This window comes from Saccoglossus kowalevskii, chromosome 15, assembly GCF_978046115.1.
Source record: "Saccoglossus kowalevskii chromosome 15, keSacKowa6.1, whole genome shotgun sequence".
NCBI classification, from domain to species: Eukaryota; Metazoa; Hemichordata; class Enteropneusta; family Harrimaniidae; genus Saccoglossus; species Saccoglossus kowalevskii.
In genome coordinates this window covers 25,874,896-25,895,932 of record NC_140655.1, presented here as the reverse complement: position 1 = coordinate 25,895,932, position 21,037 = coordinate 25,874,896, and the positions used below count along the sequence as shown (strand labels likewise).

Below are 21,037 nucleotides of genomic sequence, written 5' to 3'. Positions count from 1 at the left end.
TAAAATTACAAAATTTAGAAATAAATGGTAACATTTATGAAATCATTAAATCCATGTACAATAACATAAACTACAAGGTAAAGATGTCAAATGATTTAACAGAAGGTTTTCAGTGCACATGTGGTGTGAAACAGGGTTGTAATATCTCACCCACCCTTTTTAACATATTCATCAATGATCTTCCAGGTCATTTTGGTAAAAGTGGTGATACACCAATCATGATTGGTGATAAACCCTTAAACTTTATTTTATATGCAGACGATCTTGTTTTGTTTTCACAGACTGCAGAGGGTTCACAAAATTGTCTGAATAAATTAGCAGACTATTGTAAAACCTGGAATCTTGATGTGAATGTTAAGAAAACCAAAGTGATGATATTCAACACAAGTAACAGAATACTGAAAAATCAAACTTTTATTATAGATGGTAAAAACATAACACCAGTCAAGGAGTTCTGTTATTTGGGTATGATATTCACTCCGAATGGAAAATTTAAAACAAACTATTGTATGCTAAACAATAAAGCAATGAAGACATTATTTGCCATTAGACAAACTATACTGAGTCATAAAATGATTTCAACTTCATTCTGTTTAAAATTATTTGATCATTTTGTTACACCCATTCTAAAGTATGGGCCAGAAATTTGGGCAGGTGAACTAACAAATGACACAAATAACCTAGAGCAAGTTTGTATTAATTATTATCGTTTTATTGTGTTAGTAAATTTACACCATCAGTTGGTATGAGGGGTGTACTAGGTAGATTACCAGTAAGAATAAATGCAATGGTTTCAAAGGTTAAATACTGGTACAGAATAAATTTGCTTCCTGAAAATCACATATTAAAATGTGCATTAAAGGAAATACAACATAATTCTGCCTGGATTACTCAAATAAAAACAATTTTTGGAGAAAATAAATTGTCTAAAATAAAAGAAACTTACAAGATCAACAATGTTATAAATCAACTAACCAATGTTGTAAAAACTAAGCTAACAAATGAATTTATTCAATCATGGAGAAAACAGTTAAATAAAAAATGTTTAAACAAACTTTTGAATAGACCATTTTCCGTACACTGCGAGAATCACGCGTTATGCGTGAAATCGAACGTAAAAACAGGACAAACAAAGGTCATAGCGTCGTAGTCGCGTCAAACATCGCGTGGGATTCGACAAACGCGAAAGTATTTCGGGGACATTTCTATGCTTTAAATAATGTGCTGTCCACATTTGATGATAGACAATTTCGATTAAGTAAGGGTATTCGGAAGCAATATTCCTCTGTGGAAGATCGGCCGGTCAATGTAAGCTGCGAAATAAAGAAATTCTAGTTCAAAATCAAATCGTTCGATTTTTGCGGCAGACGTTCGACGCGCGTCTTTCATGCATCTCGCGAGATCTCGCAATTGTTCGGAAAATCACCTATTGGAAAACTATTTAAATGAAATGAAAAACTTCAGCCAACGTAGAGTGTTAGCAAAGTTCAGGCTCAGTGACCACAACCTTGGAATTAAATTGGGAAGCAAGAGTAAACCAAACCCCCCAGAAAATGAAAGAACTTGCAAAAAATCCAATTCAGATCAAATTGAAGATGAAATCTTAGATTGCAATTTCTATGAAGTAGAGATCAAACATGTCTTGAAGTATTTTAAAATAAAAATTAATGAGTTGTTCAGAATGGAAAGCTTCGTGAAAATAATGGGAAATAATATGGCTTTATCATATTATTTAAAAAATACAATTGTTCAAAGTTAAAATATGTAACTGTGGTCTGGGAGAACCTTGCTGCTGTTTAATCAATTTTTCAGAGGTTTTCTAATTTTTCTTTCTTTCTTTTGTTGAATTTCAGTGTATTTTTTTAGCGTTCAGTGTGTCTTGTTTTATTTGTCTTTTGTAATCATTTTTTACCTTACTAAACCCACAGACGGTTAAGTTGCGTAATAAAGTTATTATTATTATTACTAAATATTTTAGGTCGCTGTACATGTTTCGTTCGGCTCTGGCATATCTCGGCTCTCGTTCGGCCTGACCTCCTACCTCCATGGCCTGACTGTAAAAACTGCTGCCCAGCCTGCCGAGGTCGCGTGCGTTGCGCCCTCCGCAGTGCTTCAAACCCAACACACTGATGCCGTTCGGCCGGCGAGGGCATACTCACGTCTACATGTCAGGCTAAATGCTGCCGTGTAAACCTCAGACTACTAACACTTTAGTAATGTATTAGTTTTCTGAGTGTAAACGCAGCAACTGTTTAATCGGAAATAATATGAGGTTTGTAGAGCTGAAGCCTTCCGACATTCGGTACTCGAAGGATTTAATACAGGACTGTTTCAAAGATGGTACACCGCTTGTATCTACACTCCAGCAACTACTTCACGGAAATATAACACCCAGTTCGCTGCAAGAGATTGCTGTGTTTAAACAACTGGACGGGACATGGCGAGTCTACGCTGGGAACAGACGTCTTTACCTGTACAAATTGCTGGAGAGTTTAGATATTATCGAGAAAATTGTTGTTCGAAAACTGGAGTGCCTCGATGATAGTAGGGTCCGCCGAATAACATCAATCGATGGCCATTGTGTCACAGTTCGCAATGGTATGGCATTCAAACGGGAGATTGAAAAAGTTATACAGCAATGGCGTGTGGGAAGCTATGTGAAGACCTCCAGCTGGCCGGTAGATGCAAATAGTGATTCTGAAAACGACGAACCTACAAAAGGTAGGGAGTTAAATATTATTAGCGAAACCCTGAGAAAGATAGGGTCCCGGGGGAGACACTGGCCTTTCAGTTTGACAGGGGTGTGCGGCCGGGAAGTAAAACCCCAGACCCCATCATAGACCATTTTCACTTCAAAAACCATAAGCCATTATAGACCAAATAGTGATTTTGTATATCCCGTCAGAGACCAAATTGTTAATAAATTTATTCAGTTATAGGTAGAATCTACTCATCACCCGGACTCATAAATCTGAAAAGATGAAACTAAAAGAAAATAAGAACAAAACTGGAGTACTTACTTTTCACTACATAGCATGTTATTATATTTATATACCCTAAACTATAGCCTATATATGAAATATGTTTTTGAAATTCAGACCCTCACCCCATGGCTATTATCGCCGATTGTCCGTCACCGGAGTGATTTACATCGTCAATTTGGGTCCCCCAAGCGTCTCTAATAAATAACCTATCTAACCGCTGGACTGAATTAATGATATTATAAAAAAATCATAGAAGATTTGCAGGAGCGTCGATCCATTCTGAAAAGTGAGGGGGACACTTTTGTGTCCGCGTAAGCGGCCAATGTCCGCGCTTGCGCGAACAGGGGGTGTCTGAGAAGTGGGGACTGCTTTATGTTCCGACATATCTATGTTCCGACACCACTATACTCCGACACCCCTATGTTCCGACACACAGTATACTTGTGTCAAACTTAATCTGATAGCCGTGCGTGACCTTTTACTACCTTGATATAACCAGGATGTCCTGTGGGTTAATACTGGAAATCCAACTGTAGTGTAGTCCGGCCATGATGCTCGAAAGTCTGTGAAGGCGGTATCTTGCATAATGTTATCGGATAATTATCAGAGAATTATCAAACAATGTTGCCCATTGTATCATTCTAATACTTCGACAATTATTTGACAATATCCGTGTCTGTTGGATGTGGTTCCAAGCTTAAATCCTCCGATTGCCTAACTATCGAAGTTTTAGATCGAAAATTATCGGAGAATTAATTACCTTTTTTATGAAAGTTGTACTTCGATATTCATCAGTCGCGGAATTGCAAGGTTGCCGTTTACATCCGGTAGCACCTTTCCAAGTTTATCTACATATTAATTAAAATCATTTATTTATTTATTATGCGAGAGATGAATAGGCACTGCATTTAGCATTCCGTAGTGTTTGCATAAGTTTTTGAGATTGCCAAAAAATACAAAGGTTTCACACTATCTCTTTCCATTCCTATATTGTGTGTTTTCGGCCAACATTCCTTGTTTACCTCCACACGTTATACGTTTTCCTATTAATCTAAGACATTGATAGGTCTCAGAGAATTGCATGTTTAAAAAAATTAAACCACCACCCAGCTATAGACTCTGCCTAATACCAATCTAAAAGATCGAGAATTATCAGATATTTATCCGATAATTCAAATGTATAATAGGCCGGCTTCCTCTAATGCGAGGATATTGCACAACTTTATACTACCTGCAAATTTGATGCATAATTCATCGTTCAAGGTTAAGGTCCATATTAGACAGATTTCCTGTGTATAATTTTTTAAAGCTAACATATTTACCCTGATTTTCGGGGGCAAAACGGCTCAGATTCTACAGCCAAAATTGACCACTAAATTCCCATGTTTCTGTCTATTTTATGGCATGTAAATTTGACAGCCTTGTCTTAATTTTAATTGTACACTCAGTATTCTGTAACTAGACTGATCGCGCTGAACAGAGAAAAAACATGTTGCTATGTTCTACCATGGGGAGGGGTATTTATCCAATTTTGGCTTCTGACCACTAGCGTACATATTTCCATTGAAAATATGGCACATTCTGGCCGGCTCAGAATTTATTGGATGATCGCCGAACATAAAAGTACTAAACAATGTAATTTAGGTCTCCCAGAGTACAAGTTGTCAGGGGCCCACATGAAGACTGTCAGGTACATAGTTTATTGTTGATCTGAACGTTTGGAAATAATTAAAAAAAAAAATATTTTGCGTCTGAAGCTTGATAGGATACATCGCGTCTGAGAATATTGCCGACGATGATCACAAAAACACCTCCATGAAAGCCCATGGCCAGAAGAGTGGCAAGTATTATAATCCGGCATAGTTATTTTTTAATGTAAAGAAATGTAACATTGTGTCACAAAAGCTGAGCGTAGAATAATATTTGAAGAAGAATAATGATATTTTTTCTTATAGTAAAGAGATAAAAACGCAGTGAAATGTCAAAAACGTTTCTAAAATTTCGTAGGTGTCAGAACCTATAATCATCTCAACATAGGGTTGTCGGAATATAGGATTGTCGGAATATAGGAATGTCGGAACATAGGGGTGTCGGAACATAGGGGTGTCGGAATATAGGTGTGTAACCCCGAGGAGGGATGTGCCTCCTCAGAAATTTTTGAAAAATGCAACCAAAATGAAGTCATTTGGTGCATACTTGGGGATTTTCATTCTTGACCATTAAGAATACAGTACATGTACACAGAACCAAAGGCCTTACACAAACGCAGGCTTTGATATAAGCCTATTATTGATATTTGGGTAAGTCTGGAAAGTGGAGGGGACAGTTGATATTGTGTCTCCAACCCTTCAGAAAGTGGGGGGGACGTGTCCCCCCTGTCCCCCATGATCGACGCCCCTGAAGATTTGGAGAAAATCGGTCGTTTTTGGCTTCGACGGCTCGGAAACGCAAGGGCGATAAGATTCGATTTTCAAGGACGCAGGTTGTTTGGATTGAACTGTTTCTTTTGTTTCGAGTTCGTTGCGAGTCTATAATCATAACAACGTTGTTTTAGTGAATATAGAATATGTTCTGTTTCAATACAGGATTTTGATATGCCAATCAGGCAATTTTAACTATTTTTTTCTTGAACGTCCCCTGTATAAATAGCTCTCAAAAATTGACAATGGTACTAGCCCAGTTTTGACTTTCTGTTCAGCGCGACTTTAATTGTAGCAATTTTTACGCGACTGTATGAAAATACGCACACTCGCGAATTTGACAACATTCACTTGAGCGTTTTAGGATAGTGGGAATAGAAGAAAATACCAAATAAATCGCTCATGAAAATTGATGATTCGATTGCTGGCCGGGGTAGCTGTATTTAGTGTTCATTTCTATGCAATATGTCTACACTTGCGCACAGTCCCTCTAGAGGAACTGTGACTTGCGATTCTCAATTTCGATGTGTAAATAAATAAATGAATGGATCGATCGATCGATCAACCAATCAATCAATGCTGCAAAGTGGAAATAAAATACCTAATTAACAGTGGTTGATTTTGTACAAAATTCCAAGAACACAAATCTCATTTGGATTTCCATATGAAGTTACACAGATCCAAAAATAAATGTATTATTAAGACAAGGAAAAATAATGCTTTTTTCTCAAGGCTATATATTAAATTCTCTTAGTTTTTGGTGTACATGTATGCATTAAAATATATATACCCATTAAAATTTTCAAAACTTCAAATGTAATCATAGTACAAACGTAAAAGTAAAAAAAATTATCGAGAATGATTTTGGATTTGTTGAAAAAATTGTCTAATTGGTTCAGTTTATAAAATAGTGAATACAAATTTTTTTTAAATATTACTGACTGCGAAAGACACCCATTGCAAACTGTCTTGTTTGATTCACAAAAAGTTGTTGTTTGACAAAGAGATCAGAGACTGAAATTGCAGGAGGATCAGGAAATGATCAGTAAACTCAAGAGGTCGTACATTGATAGTATTTTAGATATTTGTTATTATTTATGGATTATCCCCCCCCCACCTGTTCTGAAAACAGACCCCATCCTAGACCAGCAAACCTGTTATTGAACCAAAAGGCAAGCAAATCTATATCCCATTCTAGACCAAAAAGCTAAAAATTACGACCCCCCAAAGGGTGACACGTCTCCATGATGTTATTTGCATTAAATGACCCCTCGGGATAGGTTGAAAGACAGAGTGACATGTTCTGAGATAAACTAAACTATGTAATTTATAATGGCGTATGTGTAAAGGTATGTGTGTAAACAATATCCTATTTAGAACAGTGACATCATATAGCCACAGTCGCTATGAACAGTGCTCACAGTCGTGTAATCAGTTAAATATTTAAGACCGTTTGGGACAGAATCACGGGTCTTATAATGATACAATATCTTGATTCAGCCAATAAGATGGCTAGATTCAGCTTTGCAATGTTATAATTAGAGCTTATAATAAACTGCAAGCGAGGGTATTTGGTAGTTTATATAAGGTCTCGCTGGGTAAAATTAGCATATTCGGCGGGAGATAATAACCAAAGGTAAGCGACTCATTGAAATATCGAACAAAGCGGCGAACAACCTCTATATATTTGAAGAAATCAATCTGTTAATTCCCGTCTCTGACAACAGTGTATTGGGTGACGAGAATTCTTATCATATTTACATGCGTAACCAGATATCTTCAGTGATAATGAAAATAAAAAAAATAATATATCAAATAATTTGAGACAATGTTTAATATAAACTATACGATATAAAGACAGCACTCTAATGTAATGATTGTGAACTCTTTTTATTCATTGCTTTTCATTTTTCATAAAATCATAAATAAATAAATAAAATATTGAGAAAACATAAAAAGACTTATTTTCAAATACATGAATATATCATGACTAATTCATTTTATCATAGACAGGATTTGCCCAGAAAATGCCATTTGATGATTTTGAATAACGTATAATAAAGTTAATGAATTCATAATGTCAATAAATAATGGATTATACGATGTAATATCCAACGTAATACTTGTACGCTAACCAATATAGCTTTAATTTGATATATAACATGATGGTGTTTGTCTGAGGTATTCCTATTTAATATGTGACAGGCTATTACGTAATTATATCTTTGTATAATGTTGATCCCATAAAATTCTCCTTTTATTTGACGCTGTGTATAATTTTTTAAAGCTAACATATTTACCCTGATTTTCGGGGGCAAAACGGCTCAGATTCTACAGCCAAAATTGACCAAATTAATTCCCATGTTTCTGTCTATTTTATGGCATGTAAATTTGACAGCCTTGTCTTAATTTTAATTGTACAGTCAGTATTCTGTAACTAGACTGATCGCGCTGAACAGAGAAAAAACATGTTGCTATGTTCTACCATGGGGAGAGGTATTTATCCAAGTTTGGCGTCCGACCACTAGCGTACATATTTCCATTGAAAATATGGCACATTCTGGCCGGCTCAGAATTTATTGGATGATCGCCGAACATAAAAGTACTAAACAATGTAATTTAGGTCTCCCAGAGTACAAGTTGTCAGGGGCCCACATGAAGACTGTCAGGTACATAGTTTATTGTTGATCTGAACGTTTGGAAATAATTAAAAAAAATATTTTGCGTCTGAAGCTTGATAGGATACATCGCGTCTGAGAATATTGCCGACGATGATCACAAAAACACCTCCATGAAAGCCCATGGCCAGAAGAGTGGCAAGTATTATAATCTGGCATAGTTATTTTTTAATGTAAAGAAATGTAACATTGTGTCACAAAAGCTGAGCGTAGAATAATATTTGAAGAAGAATAATGATATTTTTTCTTATATTAAAGAGATAAAAACGCAGTGAAATGTCAAAAACGTTTCTAAAATTTTGTAGGTGTCAGAACCTATTATCATCTCAACATAGGGTTGTCGGAATATAGGATTGTCGGAATATAGGAATGTCGGAACATAGGGGTGTCGGAACATAGGGGTGTCGGAATATAGGTGTGTAACCCCGAGGAGGGATGTGCCTCCTCAGAAATTTTTGAAAAATGCAACCAAAATGAAGTCATTTGGTGCATACTTGGGGATTTTCATTCTTGACCATTAAGAATACAGTACATGTACACAGAACCAAAGGCCTTACACAAACGCAGGCTTTGATATAAGCCTATTATTGACATTTGGGTAAGTCTGGAAAGTGGAGGGGACAGTTGATATTGTGTCTCCAACCCTTCAGAAAGTGGGGGGGACGTGTCCCCTCTGTCCCCCCATGATAGACGCCCCTGAAGATTTGGAGAAAATCGGTCGTTTTTGGCTTCGACGGCTCGGAAACGCAAGGGTGATAAGATTCGATTTTCAAGGACACAGGTTGTTTGGATTGAACTGTTTCTTTTGTTTCGAGTTCGTTGCGAGTCTATAATCATAACAACGTTGTTTTAGTGAATATAGAATATGTTCTGTTTCAATACAGGATTTTGATATGCCAATCAGGCAATTTTAACTATTTTTTTCTTGAACGTCCCCTGTATAAATAGCTCTCAAAAATTGACAATGGTACTAGCCCAATAGACTTTCTGTTCAGCGCGACTTTAATTGTAGCAATTTTTACGCGACTGTACGAAAATACGCACACTCACGAATTTGACAACATTCACTTGAGCGTTTTAGGATAGTGGGAATAGAAGAAAATACCAAATAAATCGCTCATGAAAATTGATGATTCGATTGCTGGCCGGGGTAGCTGTATTTAGTGTTCATTTCTATGCAATATGTCTACACTTGCGCACAGTCCCTCTAGAGGAACTGTGACTTGCGATTCTCAATTTCGATGTGTAAATAAATAAATGAATGGATCGATCGATCGATCAATCAATCAATCAATGCTGCAAAGTGGAAATAAAATACCTAATTAACAGTGGTTGATTTTGTACAAAATTCCAAGAACACAAATCTCATTTGGATTTCCATATGAAGTTACACAGATCCAAAAATAAATGTATTATTAAGACAAGGAAAAATAATGCTTTTTTCTCAAGGCTATATATTAAATTCTCTTATTTTTTGGTGTACATGTATGCATTAAAATATATATACCCATTAAAATTTTCAAAACTTCAAATGTAATCATAGTACAAATGTAAAAGTAAAAAAAATTATCGAGAATGATTTTGGATTTGTTGAAAAAATTGTCTAATTGGTTCAGTTTATAAAATAGTGAATACAAATTTTTTTTAAATACTGTAAAATGACTAATTTTCACTGGGTTTAAATTTCACTGATTTACCATTTCAGGCATATTCAGTGGGTTTTAAATTCACGGTTTCGTCATTTAGATAATGTGTTCTATGCTAAATTTTACATATTCACTGTGTTTTAATTTAGCGCATTTTTCCAGTCAGCGAAATAAGCTAAATTAAAACCCAGTGAATAATTACCCCCTTTACAGTATTACTGACTGCGAAAGACACCCATTGCAAACTGTCTTGTTTGATTCACAAAAAGTTGTTGTTTGACAAAGAGATCAGAGACTGAAATTGCAGGAGGATCAGGAAATGATCAGTAAACTCAAGAGGTCGTACATTGATAGTATTTTAGATATTTGTTATTATTTATGGATTATCCCCCCCCCACCTGTTCTGAAAACAGACCCCATCCTAGACCAGCAAACCTGTTATTGAACCAAAAGGCAAGCAAATCTATATCCCATTCTAGACCAAAAAGCTAAAAATTACGACCCCCCAAAGGGTGACACGTCTCCATGATGTTATTTGCATTAAATGACCCCTCGGGATAGGTTGAAAGACAGAGTGACATGTTCTGAGATAAACTAAACTATGTAATTTATAATGGCGTATGTGTAAAGGTATGTGTGTAAACAGTATCCTATTTAGAACAGTGACATCATATAGCCACAGTCGCTATGAACAGTGCTCACAGTCGTGTAATCAGTTAAATATTTAAGACCGTTTGGGACAGAATCACGGGTCTTATAATGATACAATATCTTGATTCAGCCAATAAGATGGCTAGATTCAGCTTTGCAATGTTATAATTAGAGCTTATAATAAACTGCAAGCGAGGGTATTTGGTAGTTTATATAAGGCCTCGCTGGGTAAAATTAGCATATTCGGCGGGAGATAATAACCAAAGGTAAGCGACTCATTGAAATATCGAACAAAGCGGCGAACAACCTCTATATATTTGAAGAAATCAATCTGTTAATTCCCGTCTCTGACAACAGTGTATTGGGTGACGAGAATTCTTATCATATTTACATGCGTAACCAGATATCTTCAGTGATAATGAAAATAAAAAAAATAATATATCAAATAATTTGAGACAATGTTTAATATAAACTATACGATATAAAGACAGCACTCTAATGTAATGATTGTGAACTCTTTTTATTCATTGCTTTTCATTTTTCATAAAATCATAAATAAATAAATAAAATATTGAGAAAACATAAAAAGACTTATTTTCAAATACATGAATATATCATGACTAATTCATTTTATCATAGACAGGATTTGCCCAGAAAATGCCATTTGATGATTTTGAATAACGTATAATAAAGTTAATGAATTCATAATGTCAATAAATAATGGATTATACGATGTAATATCCAACGTAATACTTGTACGCTAACCAATATAGCTTTAATTTGATATATAACATGATGGTGTTTGTCTGAGGTATTCCTATTTAATATGTGACAGGCTATTACGTAATTATATCTTTGTATAATGTTGATCCCATAAAATTCTCCTTTTATTTGACGCTGTGTATAATTTTTTAAAGCTAACATATTTACCCTGATTTTCGGGGGCAAAACGGCTCAGATTCTACAGCCAAAATTGACCAAATTAATTCCCATGTTTCTGTCTATTTTATGGCATGTAAATTTGACAGCCTTGTCTTAATTTTAATTGTACAGTCAGTATTCTGTAACTAGACTGATCGCGCTGAACAGAGAAAAAACATGTTGCTATGTTCTACCATGGGGAGAGGTATTTATCCAAGTTTGGCGTCCGACCACTAGCGTACATATTTCCATTGAAAATATGGCACATTCTGGCCGGCTCAGAATTTATTGGATGATCGCCGAACATAAAAGTACTAAACAATGTAATTTAGGTCTCCCAGAGTACAAGTTGTCAGGGGCCCACATGAAGACTGTCAGGTACATAGTTTATTGTTGATCTGAACGTTTGGAAATAATTAAAAAAAATATTTTGCGTCTGAAGCTTGATAGGATACATCGCGTCTGAGAATATTGCCGACGATGATCACAAAAACACCTCCATGAAAGCCCATGGCCAGAAGAGTGGCAAGTATTATAATCTGGCATAGTTATTTTTTAATGTAAAGAAATGTAACATTGTGTCACAAAAGCTGAGCGTAGAATAATATTTGAAGAAGAATAATGATATTTTTTCTTATATTAAAGAGATAAAAACGCAGTGAAATGTCAAAAACGTTTCTAAAATTTTGTAGGTGTCAGAACCTATTATCATCTCAACATAGGGTTGTCGGAATATAGGATTGTCGGAATATAGGAATGTCGGAACATAGGGGTGTCGGAACATAGGGGTGTCGGAATATAGGTGTGTAACCCCGAGGAGGGATGTGCCTCCTCAGAAATTTTTGAAAAATGCAACCAAAATGAAGTCATTTGGTGCATACTTGGGGATTTTCATTCTTGACCATTAAGAATACAGTACATGTACACAGAACCAAAGGCCTTACACAAACGCAGGCTTTGATATAAGCCTATTATTGACATTTGGGTAAGTCTGGAAAGTGGAGGGGACAGTTGATATTGTGTCTCCAACCCTTCAGAAAGTGGGGGGGACGTGTCCCCTCTGTCCCCCCATGATAGACGCCCCTGAAGATTTGGAGAAAATCGGTCGTTTTTGGCTTCGACGGCTCGGAAACGCAAGGGTGATAAGATTCGATTTTCAAGGACACAGGTTGTTTGGATTGAACTGTTTCTTTTGTTTCGAGTTCGTTGCGAGTCTATAATCATAACAACGTTGTTTTAGTGAATATAGAATATGTTCTGTTTCAATACAGGATTTTGATATGCCAATCAGGCAATTTTAACTATTTTTTTCTTGAACGTCCCCTGTATAAATAGCTCTCAAAAATTGACAATGGTACTAGCCCAATAGACTTTCTGTTCAGCGCGACTTTAATTGTAGCAATTTTTACGCGACTGTACGAAAATACGCACACTCACGAATTTGACAACATTCACTTGAGCGTTTTAGGATAGTGGGAATAGAAGAAAATACCAAATAAATCGCTCATGAAAATTGATGATTCGATTGCTGGCCGGGGTAGCTGTATTTAGTGTTCATTTCTATGCAATATGTCTACACTTGCGCACAGTCCCTCTAGAGGAACTGTGACTTGCGATTCTCAATTTCGATGTGTAAATAAATAAATGAATGGATCGATCGATCGATCAATCAATCAATCAATGCTGCAAAGTGGAAATAAAATACCTAATTAACAGTGGTTGATTTTGTACAAAATTCCAAGAACACAAATCTCATTTGGATTTCCATATGAAGTTACACAGATCCAAAAATAAATGTATTATTAAGACAAGGAAAAATAATGCTTTTTTCTCAAGGCTATATATTAAATTCTCTTATTTTTTGGTGTACATGTATGCATTAAAATATATATACCCATTAAAATTTTCAAAACTTCAAATGTAATCATAGTACAAATGTAAAAGTAAAAAAAATTATCGAGAATGATTTTGGATTTGTTGAAAAAATTGTCTAATTGGTTCAGTTTATAAAATAGTGAATACAAATTTTTTTTAAATACTGTAAAATGACTAATTTTCACTGGGTTTAAATTTCACTGATTTACCATTTCAGGCATATTCAGTGGGTTTTAAATTCACGGTTTCGTCATTTAGATAATGTGTTCTATGCTAAATTTTACATATTCACTGTGTTTTAATTTAGCGCATTTTTCCAGTCAGCGAAATAAGCTAAATTAAAACCCAGTGAATAATTACCCCCTTTACAGTATTACTGACTGCGAAAGACACCCATTGCAAACTGTCTTGTTTGATTCACAAAAAGTTGTTGTTTGACAAAGAGATCAGAGACTGAAATTGCAGGAGGATCAGGAAATGATCAGTAAACTCAAGAGGTCGTACATTGATAGTATTTTAGATATTTGTTATTATTTATGGATTATCCCCCCCCCCCACCTGTTCTGAAAACAGACCCCATCCTAGACCAGCAAACCTGTTATTGAACCAAAAGGCAAGCAAATCTATATCCCATTCTAGACCAAAAAGCTAAAAATTACGACCCCCCAAAGGGTGACACGTCTCCATGATGTTATTTGCATTAAATGACCCCTCGGGATAGGTTGAAAGACAGAGTGACATGTTCTGAGATAAACTAAACTATGTAATTTATAATGGCGTATGTGTAAAGGTATGTGTGTAAACAGTATCCTATTTAGAACAGTGACATCATATAGCCACAGTCGCTATGAACAGTGCTCACAGTCGTGTAATCAGTTAAATATTTAAGACCGTTTGGGACAGAATCACGGGTCTTATAATGATACAATATCTTGATTCAGCCAATAAGATGGCTAGATTCAGCTTTGCAATGTTATAATTAGAGCTTATAATAAACTGCAAGCGAGGGTATTTGGTAGTTTATATAAGGCCTCGCTGGGTAAAATTAGCATATTCGGCGGGAGATAATAACCAAAGGTAAGCGACTCATTGAAATATCGAACAAAGCGGCGAACAACCTCTATATATTTGAAGAAATCAATCTGTTAATTCCCGTCTCTGACAACAGTGTATTGGGTGACGAGAATTCTTATCATATTTACATGCGTAACCAGATATCTTCAGTGATAATGAAAATAAAAAAAATAATATATCAAATAATTTGAGACAATGTTTAATATAAACTATACGATATAAAGACAGCACTCTAATGTAATGATTGTGAACTCTTTTTATTCATTGCTTTTCATTTTTCATAAAATCATAAATAAATAAATAAAATATTGAGAAAACATAAAAAGACTTATTTTCAAATACATGAATATATCATGACTAATTCATTTTATCATAGACAGGATTTGCCCAGAAAATGCCATTTGATGATTTTGAATAACGTATAATAAAGTTAATGAATTCATAATGTCAATAAATAATGGATTATACGATGTAATATCCAACGTAATACTTGTACGCTAACCAATATAGCTTTAATTTGATATATAACATGATGGTGTTTGTCTGAGGTATTCCTATTTAATATGTGACAGGCTATTACGTAATTATATCTTTGTATAATGTTGATCCCATAAAATTCTCCTTTTATTTGACGCTGTGTATAATTTTTTAAAGCTAACATATTTACCCTGATTTTCGGGGGCAAAACGGCTCAGATTCTACAGCCAAAATTGACCAAATTAATTCCCATGTTTCTGTCTATTTTATGGCATGTAAATTTGACAGCCTTGTCTTAATTTTAATTGTACAGTCAGTATTCTGTAACTAGACTGATCGCGCTGAACAGAGAAAAAACATGTTGCTATGTTCTACCATGGGGAGAGGTATTTATCCAAGTTTGGCGTCCGACCACTAGCGTACATATTTCCATTGAAAATATGGCACATTCTGGCCTGCTCAGAATTTATTGGATGATCGCCGAACATAAAAGTACTAAACAATGTAATTTAGGTCTCCCAGAGTACAAGTTGTCAGGGGCCCACATGAAGACTGTCAGGTACATAGTTTATTGTTGATCTGAACGTTTGGAAATAATTAAAAAAAATATTTTGCGTCTGAAGCTTGATAGGATACATCGCGTCTGAGAATATTGCCGACGATGATCACAAAAACACCTCCATGAAAGCCCATGGCCAGAAGAGTGGCAAGTATTATAATCTGGCATAGTTATTTTTTAATGTAAAGAAATGTAACATTGTGTCACAAAAGCTGAGCGTAGAATAATATTTGAAGAAGAATAATGATATTTTTTCTTATATTAAAGAGATAAAAACGCAGTGAAATGTCAAAAACGTTTCTAAAATTTTGTAGGTGTCAGAACCTATTATCATCTCAACATAGGGTTGTCGGAATATAGGATTGTCGGAATATAGGAATGTCGGAACATAGGGGTGTCGGAACATAGGGGTGTCGGAATATAGGTGTGTAACCCCGAGGAGGGATGTGCCTCCTCAGAAATTTTTGAAAAATGCAACCAAAATGAAGTCATTTGGTGCATACTTGGGGATTTTCATTCTTGACCATTAAGAATACAGTACATGTACACAGAACCAAAGGCCTTACACAAACGCAGGCTTTGATATAAGCCTATTATTGATATTTGGGTAAGTCTGGAAAGTGGAGGGGACAGTTGATATTGTGTCTCCAACCCTTCAGAAAGTGGGGGGGACGTGTCCCCTCTGTCCCCCCATGATCGACGCCCCTGAAGATTTGGAGAAAATCGGTCGTTTTTGGCTTCGACGGCTCGGAAACGCAAGGGCGATAAGATTCGATTTTCAAGGACGCAGGTTGTTTGGATTGAACTGTTTCTTTTGTTTCGAGTTCGTTGCGAGTCTATAATCATAACAACGTTGTTTTAGTGAATATAGAATATGTTCTGTTTCAATACAGGATTTTGATATGCCAATCAGGCAATTTTAACTATTTTTTTCTTGAACGTCCCCTGTATAAATAGCTCTCAAAAATTGACAATGGTACTAGCCCAGTTTTGACTTTCTGTTCAGCGCGACTTTAATTGTAGCAATTTTTACGCGACTGTACGAAAATACGCACACTCGCGAATTTGACAACATTCACTTGAGCGTTTTAGGATAGTGGGAATAGAAGAAAATACCAAATAAATCGCTCATGAAAATTGATGATTCGATTGCTGGCCGGGGTAGCTGTATTTAGTGTTCATTTCTATGCAATATGTCTACACTTGCGCACAGTCCCTCTAGAGGAACTGTGACTTGCGATTCTCAATTTCGATGTGTAAATAAATAAATGAATGGATCGATCGATCGATCAATCAATCAATCAATGCTGCAAAGTGGAAATAAAATACCTAATTAACAGTGGTTGATTTTGTACAAAATTCCAAGAACACAAATCTCATTTGGATTTCCATATGAAGTTACACAGATCCAAAAATAAATGTATTATTAAGACAAGGAAAAATAATGCTTTTTTCTCAAGGCTATATATTAAATTCTCTTAGTTTTTGGTGTACATGTATGCATTAAAATATATATACCCATTAAAATTTTCAAAACTTCAAATGTAATCATAGTACAAACGTAAAAGTAAAAAAAATTATCGAGAATGATTTTGGATTTGTTGAAAAAATTGTCTAATTGGTTCAGTTTATAAAATAGTGAATACAAATTTTTTTTAAATATTACTGACTGCGAAAGACACCCATTGCAAACTGTCTTGTTTGATTCACAAAAAGTTGTTGTTTGACAAAGAGATCAGAGACTGAAATTGCAGGAGGATCAGGAAATGATCAGTAAACTCAAGAGGTCGTACATTGATAGTATTTTAGATATTTGTTATTATTTATGGATTATCCCCCCCCCCACCTGTTCTGAAAACAGACCCCATCCTAGACCAGCAAACCTGTTATTGAACCAAAAGGCAAGCAAATCTATATCCCATTCTAGACCAAAAAGCTAAAAATTACGACCCCCCAAAGGGTGACACGTCTCCATGATGTTATTTGCATTAAATGACCCCTCAGGATAGGTTGAAAGACAGAGTGACATGTTCTGAGATAAACTAAACTATGTAATTTATAATGGCGTATGTGTAAAGGTATGTGTGTAAACAGTATCCTATTTAGAACAGTGACATCATATAGCCACAGTCGCTATGAACAGTGCTCACAGTCGTGTAATCAGTTAAATATTTAAGACCGTTTGGGACAGAATCACGGGTCTTATAATGATACAATATCTTGATTCAGCCAATAAGATGGCTAGATTCAGCTTTGCAATGTTATAATTAGAGCTTATAATAAACTGCAAGCGAGGGTATTTGGTAGTTTATATAAGGCCTCGCTGGGTAAAATTAGCATATTCGGCGGGAGATAATAACCAAAGGTAAGCGACTCATTGAAATATCGAACAAAGCGGCGAACAACCTCTATATATTTGAAGAAATCAATCTGTTAATTCCTGTCTCTGACAACAGTGTATTGGGTGACGAGAATTCTTATCATATTTACATGCGTAACTCGATATCTTCAGTGATAATGAAAATAAAAAAAATAATATATCAAATAATTTGAGACAATGTTTAATATAAACTATACGATATAAAGACAGCACTCTAATGTAATGATTGAGAACTATTTTTATTCATCGCTTTTCATTTTCATAAAATCATGGAACCATCTGACATGTAAAATGTATAGAATAGAATAGAAATACACGCAATGAGACAGAATTTGATACGTCAAAAAAAAAACCTGTCAACAAGGAATCAAGATTCTGATTGGTCTGACTGTTAAGTGTTAGGGTTTGATAGCCAATCAGACACAGTCTTGTGAGTAGCTTTGCATTGTCTCTGTATACATTTAATGTTGCGATTATTCAGATTCTTAGGATTATTGCTGATTTGTCATTGTTTCGAATTACTGCGGGTCACGTAAACTAGTCTTTGTGGATAACCTCATGACAGAAACCTATTAAAAGGCATCATCAAATAAAATTGTAACGCACCAGCAAATCATCTTGAATTTTCAAGGTGAATATCCCGGCAAAGTACTCCACTATCACCTTGAAGTATTTCATTAGGACTATGTGTATGTGACAGTGCCTTTACAGTTTAGAATCAGTTTACCAACAGCCAATCAGATTGCCTTTTTCATCAACGTGCTTGGCCAAGTAATCAAAACAAATATGGCTGTGCACAGTGGAAGCTGTGTTGGCTTGGATGTTGAGGCAATTCAGCGACGATATCAAGACATCATACAACTCGCAAATATTCAGACCAAGGCTATTCAAGTTATGCTTAGTTTTGAGTCTGATGTGTTCGTTGTTGGTCGCGCTGGAAATGGTAAATAATTATGTTATTATGCTTATTATACCTTGTGACATCGAGCGTTGTAATAGTGTTTTCACCACTGGTGAGCACAGGCGCTTGGAACGTTTCTTGGATAATAAAAAGCAAGGTCGGTATACTTAGTCAGTTCTGGTACATTCGCCAACCACTCATATAATAACACAAGGTAGGAAAGCTTTTACACCATGACATCGAAATTGTCCAAAATTTTTCAAAATTGTATTTCGTCCTGCATCACACAGCCCAAGCATGATATCGGTAGAAACTATCGATCGACTTATGTTACCTTTATTTGAATTAAAAGGGGGAAATCCTGCGAAAATCAAAACACCAGAGAAAAATGCACAGCGCCTTCTACGCAACCATCAATATATTATGGCTTTTTTATCCCATGTTACTGAGCACAATTTTGAGATATGAAAAAATAATCCCATTTTTACCAATGTAAAAAATGCCTATTTTGATCATTTTTCACTACGTTTGGAACTCTTGTATCTCGGAAAATCGTTTAGTCATTATTCTGACAGTATGAACTCAAAATGATGAAAGTATTACAAAAAATGACATATAATCTTAATTTTCACTTGAATCTCCTTAAAATTCAGATTATTGAAAAGACTTTTCAAAGCTGGGTGATTGGTGCTGGGCTGTATCATTAACTTAGTGCAACCCTTGTAGAAACAACCACACGTACAGTATTAACTTGAAACAGAGTACAACTTGTTCTCTCACATACGCAGTTCATGATCGAACAAAAAAAACACAAGAAAAGTGAAACAAAAACCAATATAATTAAATAAAAAAAAATTAGTAAAAAAGAAAATTGGAAAAAAGAAAGCAATATTTGATTGCATTCATGATTATTGCTTTCCAAGAAATAAAAAAAATATATAACTATACGACCGTAGTCAGTCATGTCATGACATGACAGATAATGTCAGTACTACAGTGTTTTTGTTGTAATCATGGGTAGTAGAGACATAATTTCCATGTTCGATGTATTTAGTTTGATGTTTGTACTGTGCGATCATGGAAAAATGATTTGTATTAGTGTCATGTTCAATATATACTAGTATGATTTACATTTTTTTGTAACAGGCTACTATGCCAGTAGAACACAACGTGAAGCCAGCAGCAGTGAGTCTGATAGTGATAATGAATTATGTGCCGGTAGAACACAACGTGAAGTTAGCAACTGGTCGGGTGACCAATTCCAAAGTAGTAGACATTCTGATAATGGCGGCTTAAAGATGACTACAGCAGGTATGAATAATAATCTTAGTATGTTTTGGGAGGCTAATATTGCATTTGAATTTTTGCTTTTGATTGATTGACCATTTTTGTATAACAATAAATTGTAAAACTAATTTGTTCCTGTCTTTAACTTGTGTTTTGTTAGATTCACTTCTCTTTTCTTTTCTTTTTTTCAAGATTCCAACGCAGGGAACATTGTGTTAGGTGTAGGAGCAGTAGCGTTAGCGTCAGTAGCTGCAGTTGGTTTGTACAATTGGTGGAATTCAGGAAGCAAAACGACCGACAGCGAAAAGAAAAAAAACAAGCCTTAATTATTTATATGCAACACAATTGTTTTAATGTAATGCCTTAAGTATTCACTGGGTTTCAATTTTGCTTATTTCGCTGACTGGAAAATGCGCTAAATTAAAACCCAGTAAATATGTAAAATTTAGCATAAACACATCTAAATGAGGGAAATTTAAACCCAGTGAAAATTAGTCATTTTACTGTAGTACAATCAAAGCTGTTTCAGTGACCACTGTTATGTGATGACCAACTTGCCCATTGTGACCACTTTTGCGTTGCCCTAAAGCAATTTACATGTAAGGTGACGTGTATCTAAAGACCACCGGTCTATTGTGATCAGTGATCAATATTTTAACAGTGTGATCAAATAAACTTGTGGGAAGCCAAACTGATGTAAGATTATTTCATGCACAGTCTTTTACACTTGTTTCCAAACTGACATTTATCAAGTTAATGAAGGCAAATATGTCTATATTTATTAATTTTTCATCTTCAGATATCTGTTGACAAATTACCCCTTACATAATTTTGTATTCACAAATAAATCAACTGCTTATAAACTCATCAGTCTTTGAAGCACAATTTCTTTAACTACTGTGGAATACTTTATTTTCGCTGGAATTAATTTTTGCTGAAAAGACTTTTTGGGCGTTTTGTATGGAATTTATTTTCACTGATTTTTGATGAGTTTAATGTGAAATATGGGAAAAAAAAGTATATTCGCTGGATTTTATTTTCACGGAATCATCCCTTCAGCGAAAATAGCGAAAATAAATTACAAGCGAAAATAAAGTATTCTACAGTACGTTTGATAGCCACCATGCATACAGTTTACTGTACAACTGTTGAAATGATTTAATACTAGTTAATACATAACAAAT

The 21,037-nt window shown here is 35.2% G+C and overlaps 1 protein-coding gene across 1 annotated transcript; it reads left to right on the top strand.

Moving 5' to 3' along the window:
• Positions 1 to 2,159: 2,159 nt before the first annotated feature.
• LOC144362783 (uncharacterized) lies at positions 2,160 to 20,720 on the top strand. Its single transcript, XM_085490626.1, has 3 exons — positions 2,160 to 2,721; positions 19,713 to 19,877; positions 20,046 to 20,720. Exons 1-3 carry the CDS (start codon positions 2,268 to 2,270, stop codon positions 20,177 to 20,179), a joined length of 753 nt encoding a protein of 250 aa, XP_085346752.1. The 5' UTR covers positions 2,160 to 2,267; the 3' UTR covers positions 20,180 to 20,720.
• Positions 20,721 to 21,037: the final 317 nt, after the last annotated feature.

Bases quoted from the DNA above. Each gene is read 5' to 3' on its own strand.
- LOC144362783 (XM_085490626.1), top strand. From the start codon at position 2,268: ATGAGGTTTGTAGAGCTGAAGCCTTCCGACATTCGGTACTCGAAGGAT. The intron at 2,722-19,712 runs GTAGGGAGTTAA...TTTTTGTAACAG, and splicing joins AAACGACGAACCTACAAAAG to GCTACTATGCCAGTAGAACA. The intron at 19,878-20,045 runs GTATGAATAATA...CTTTTTTTCAAG, and splicing joins CTTAAAGATGACTACAGCAG to ATTCCAACGCAGGGAACATT.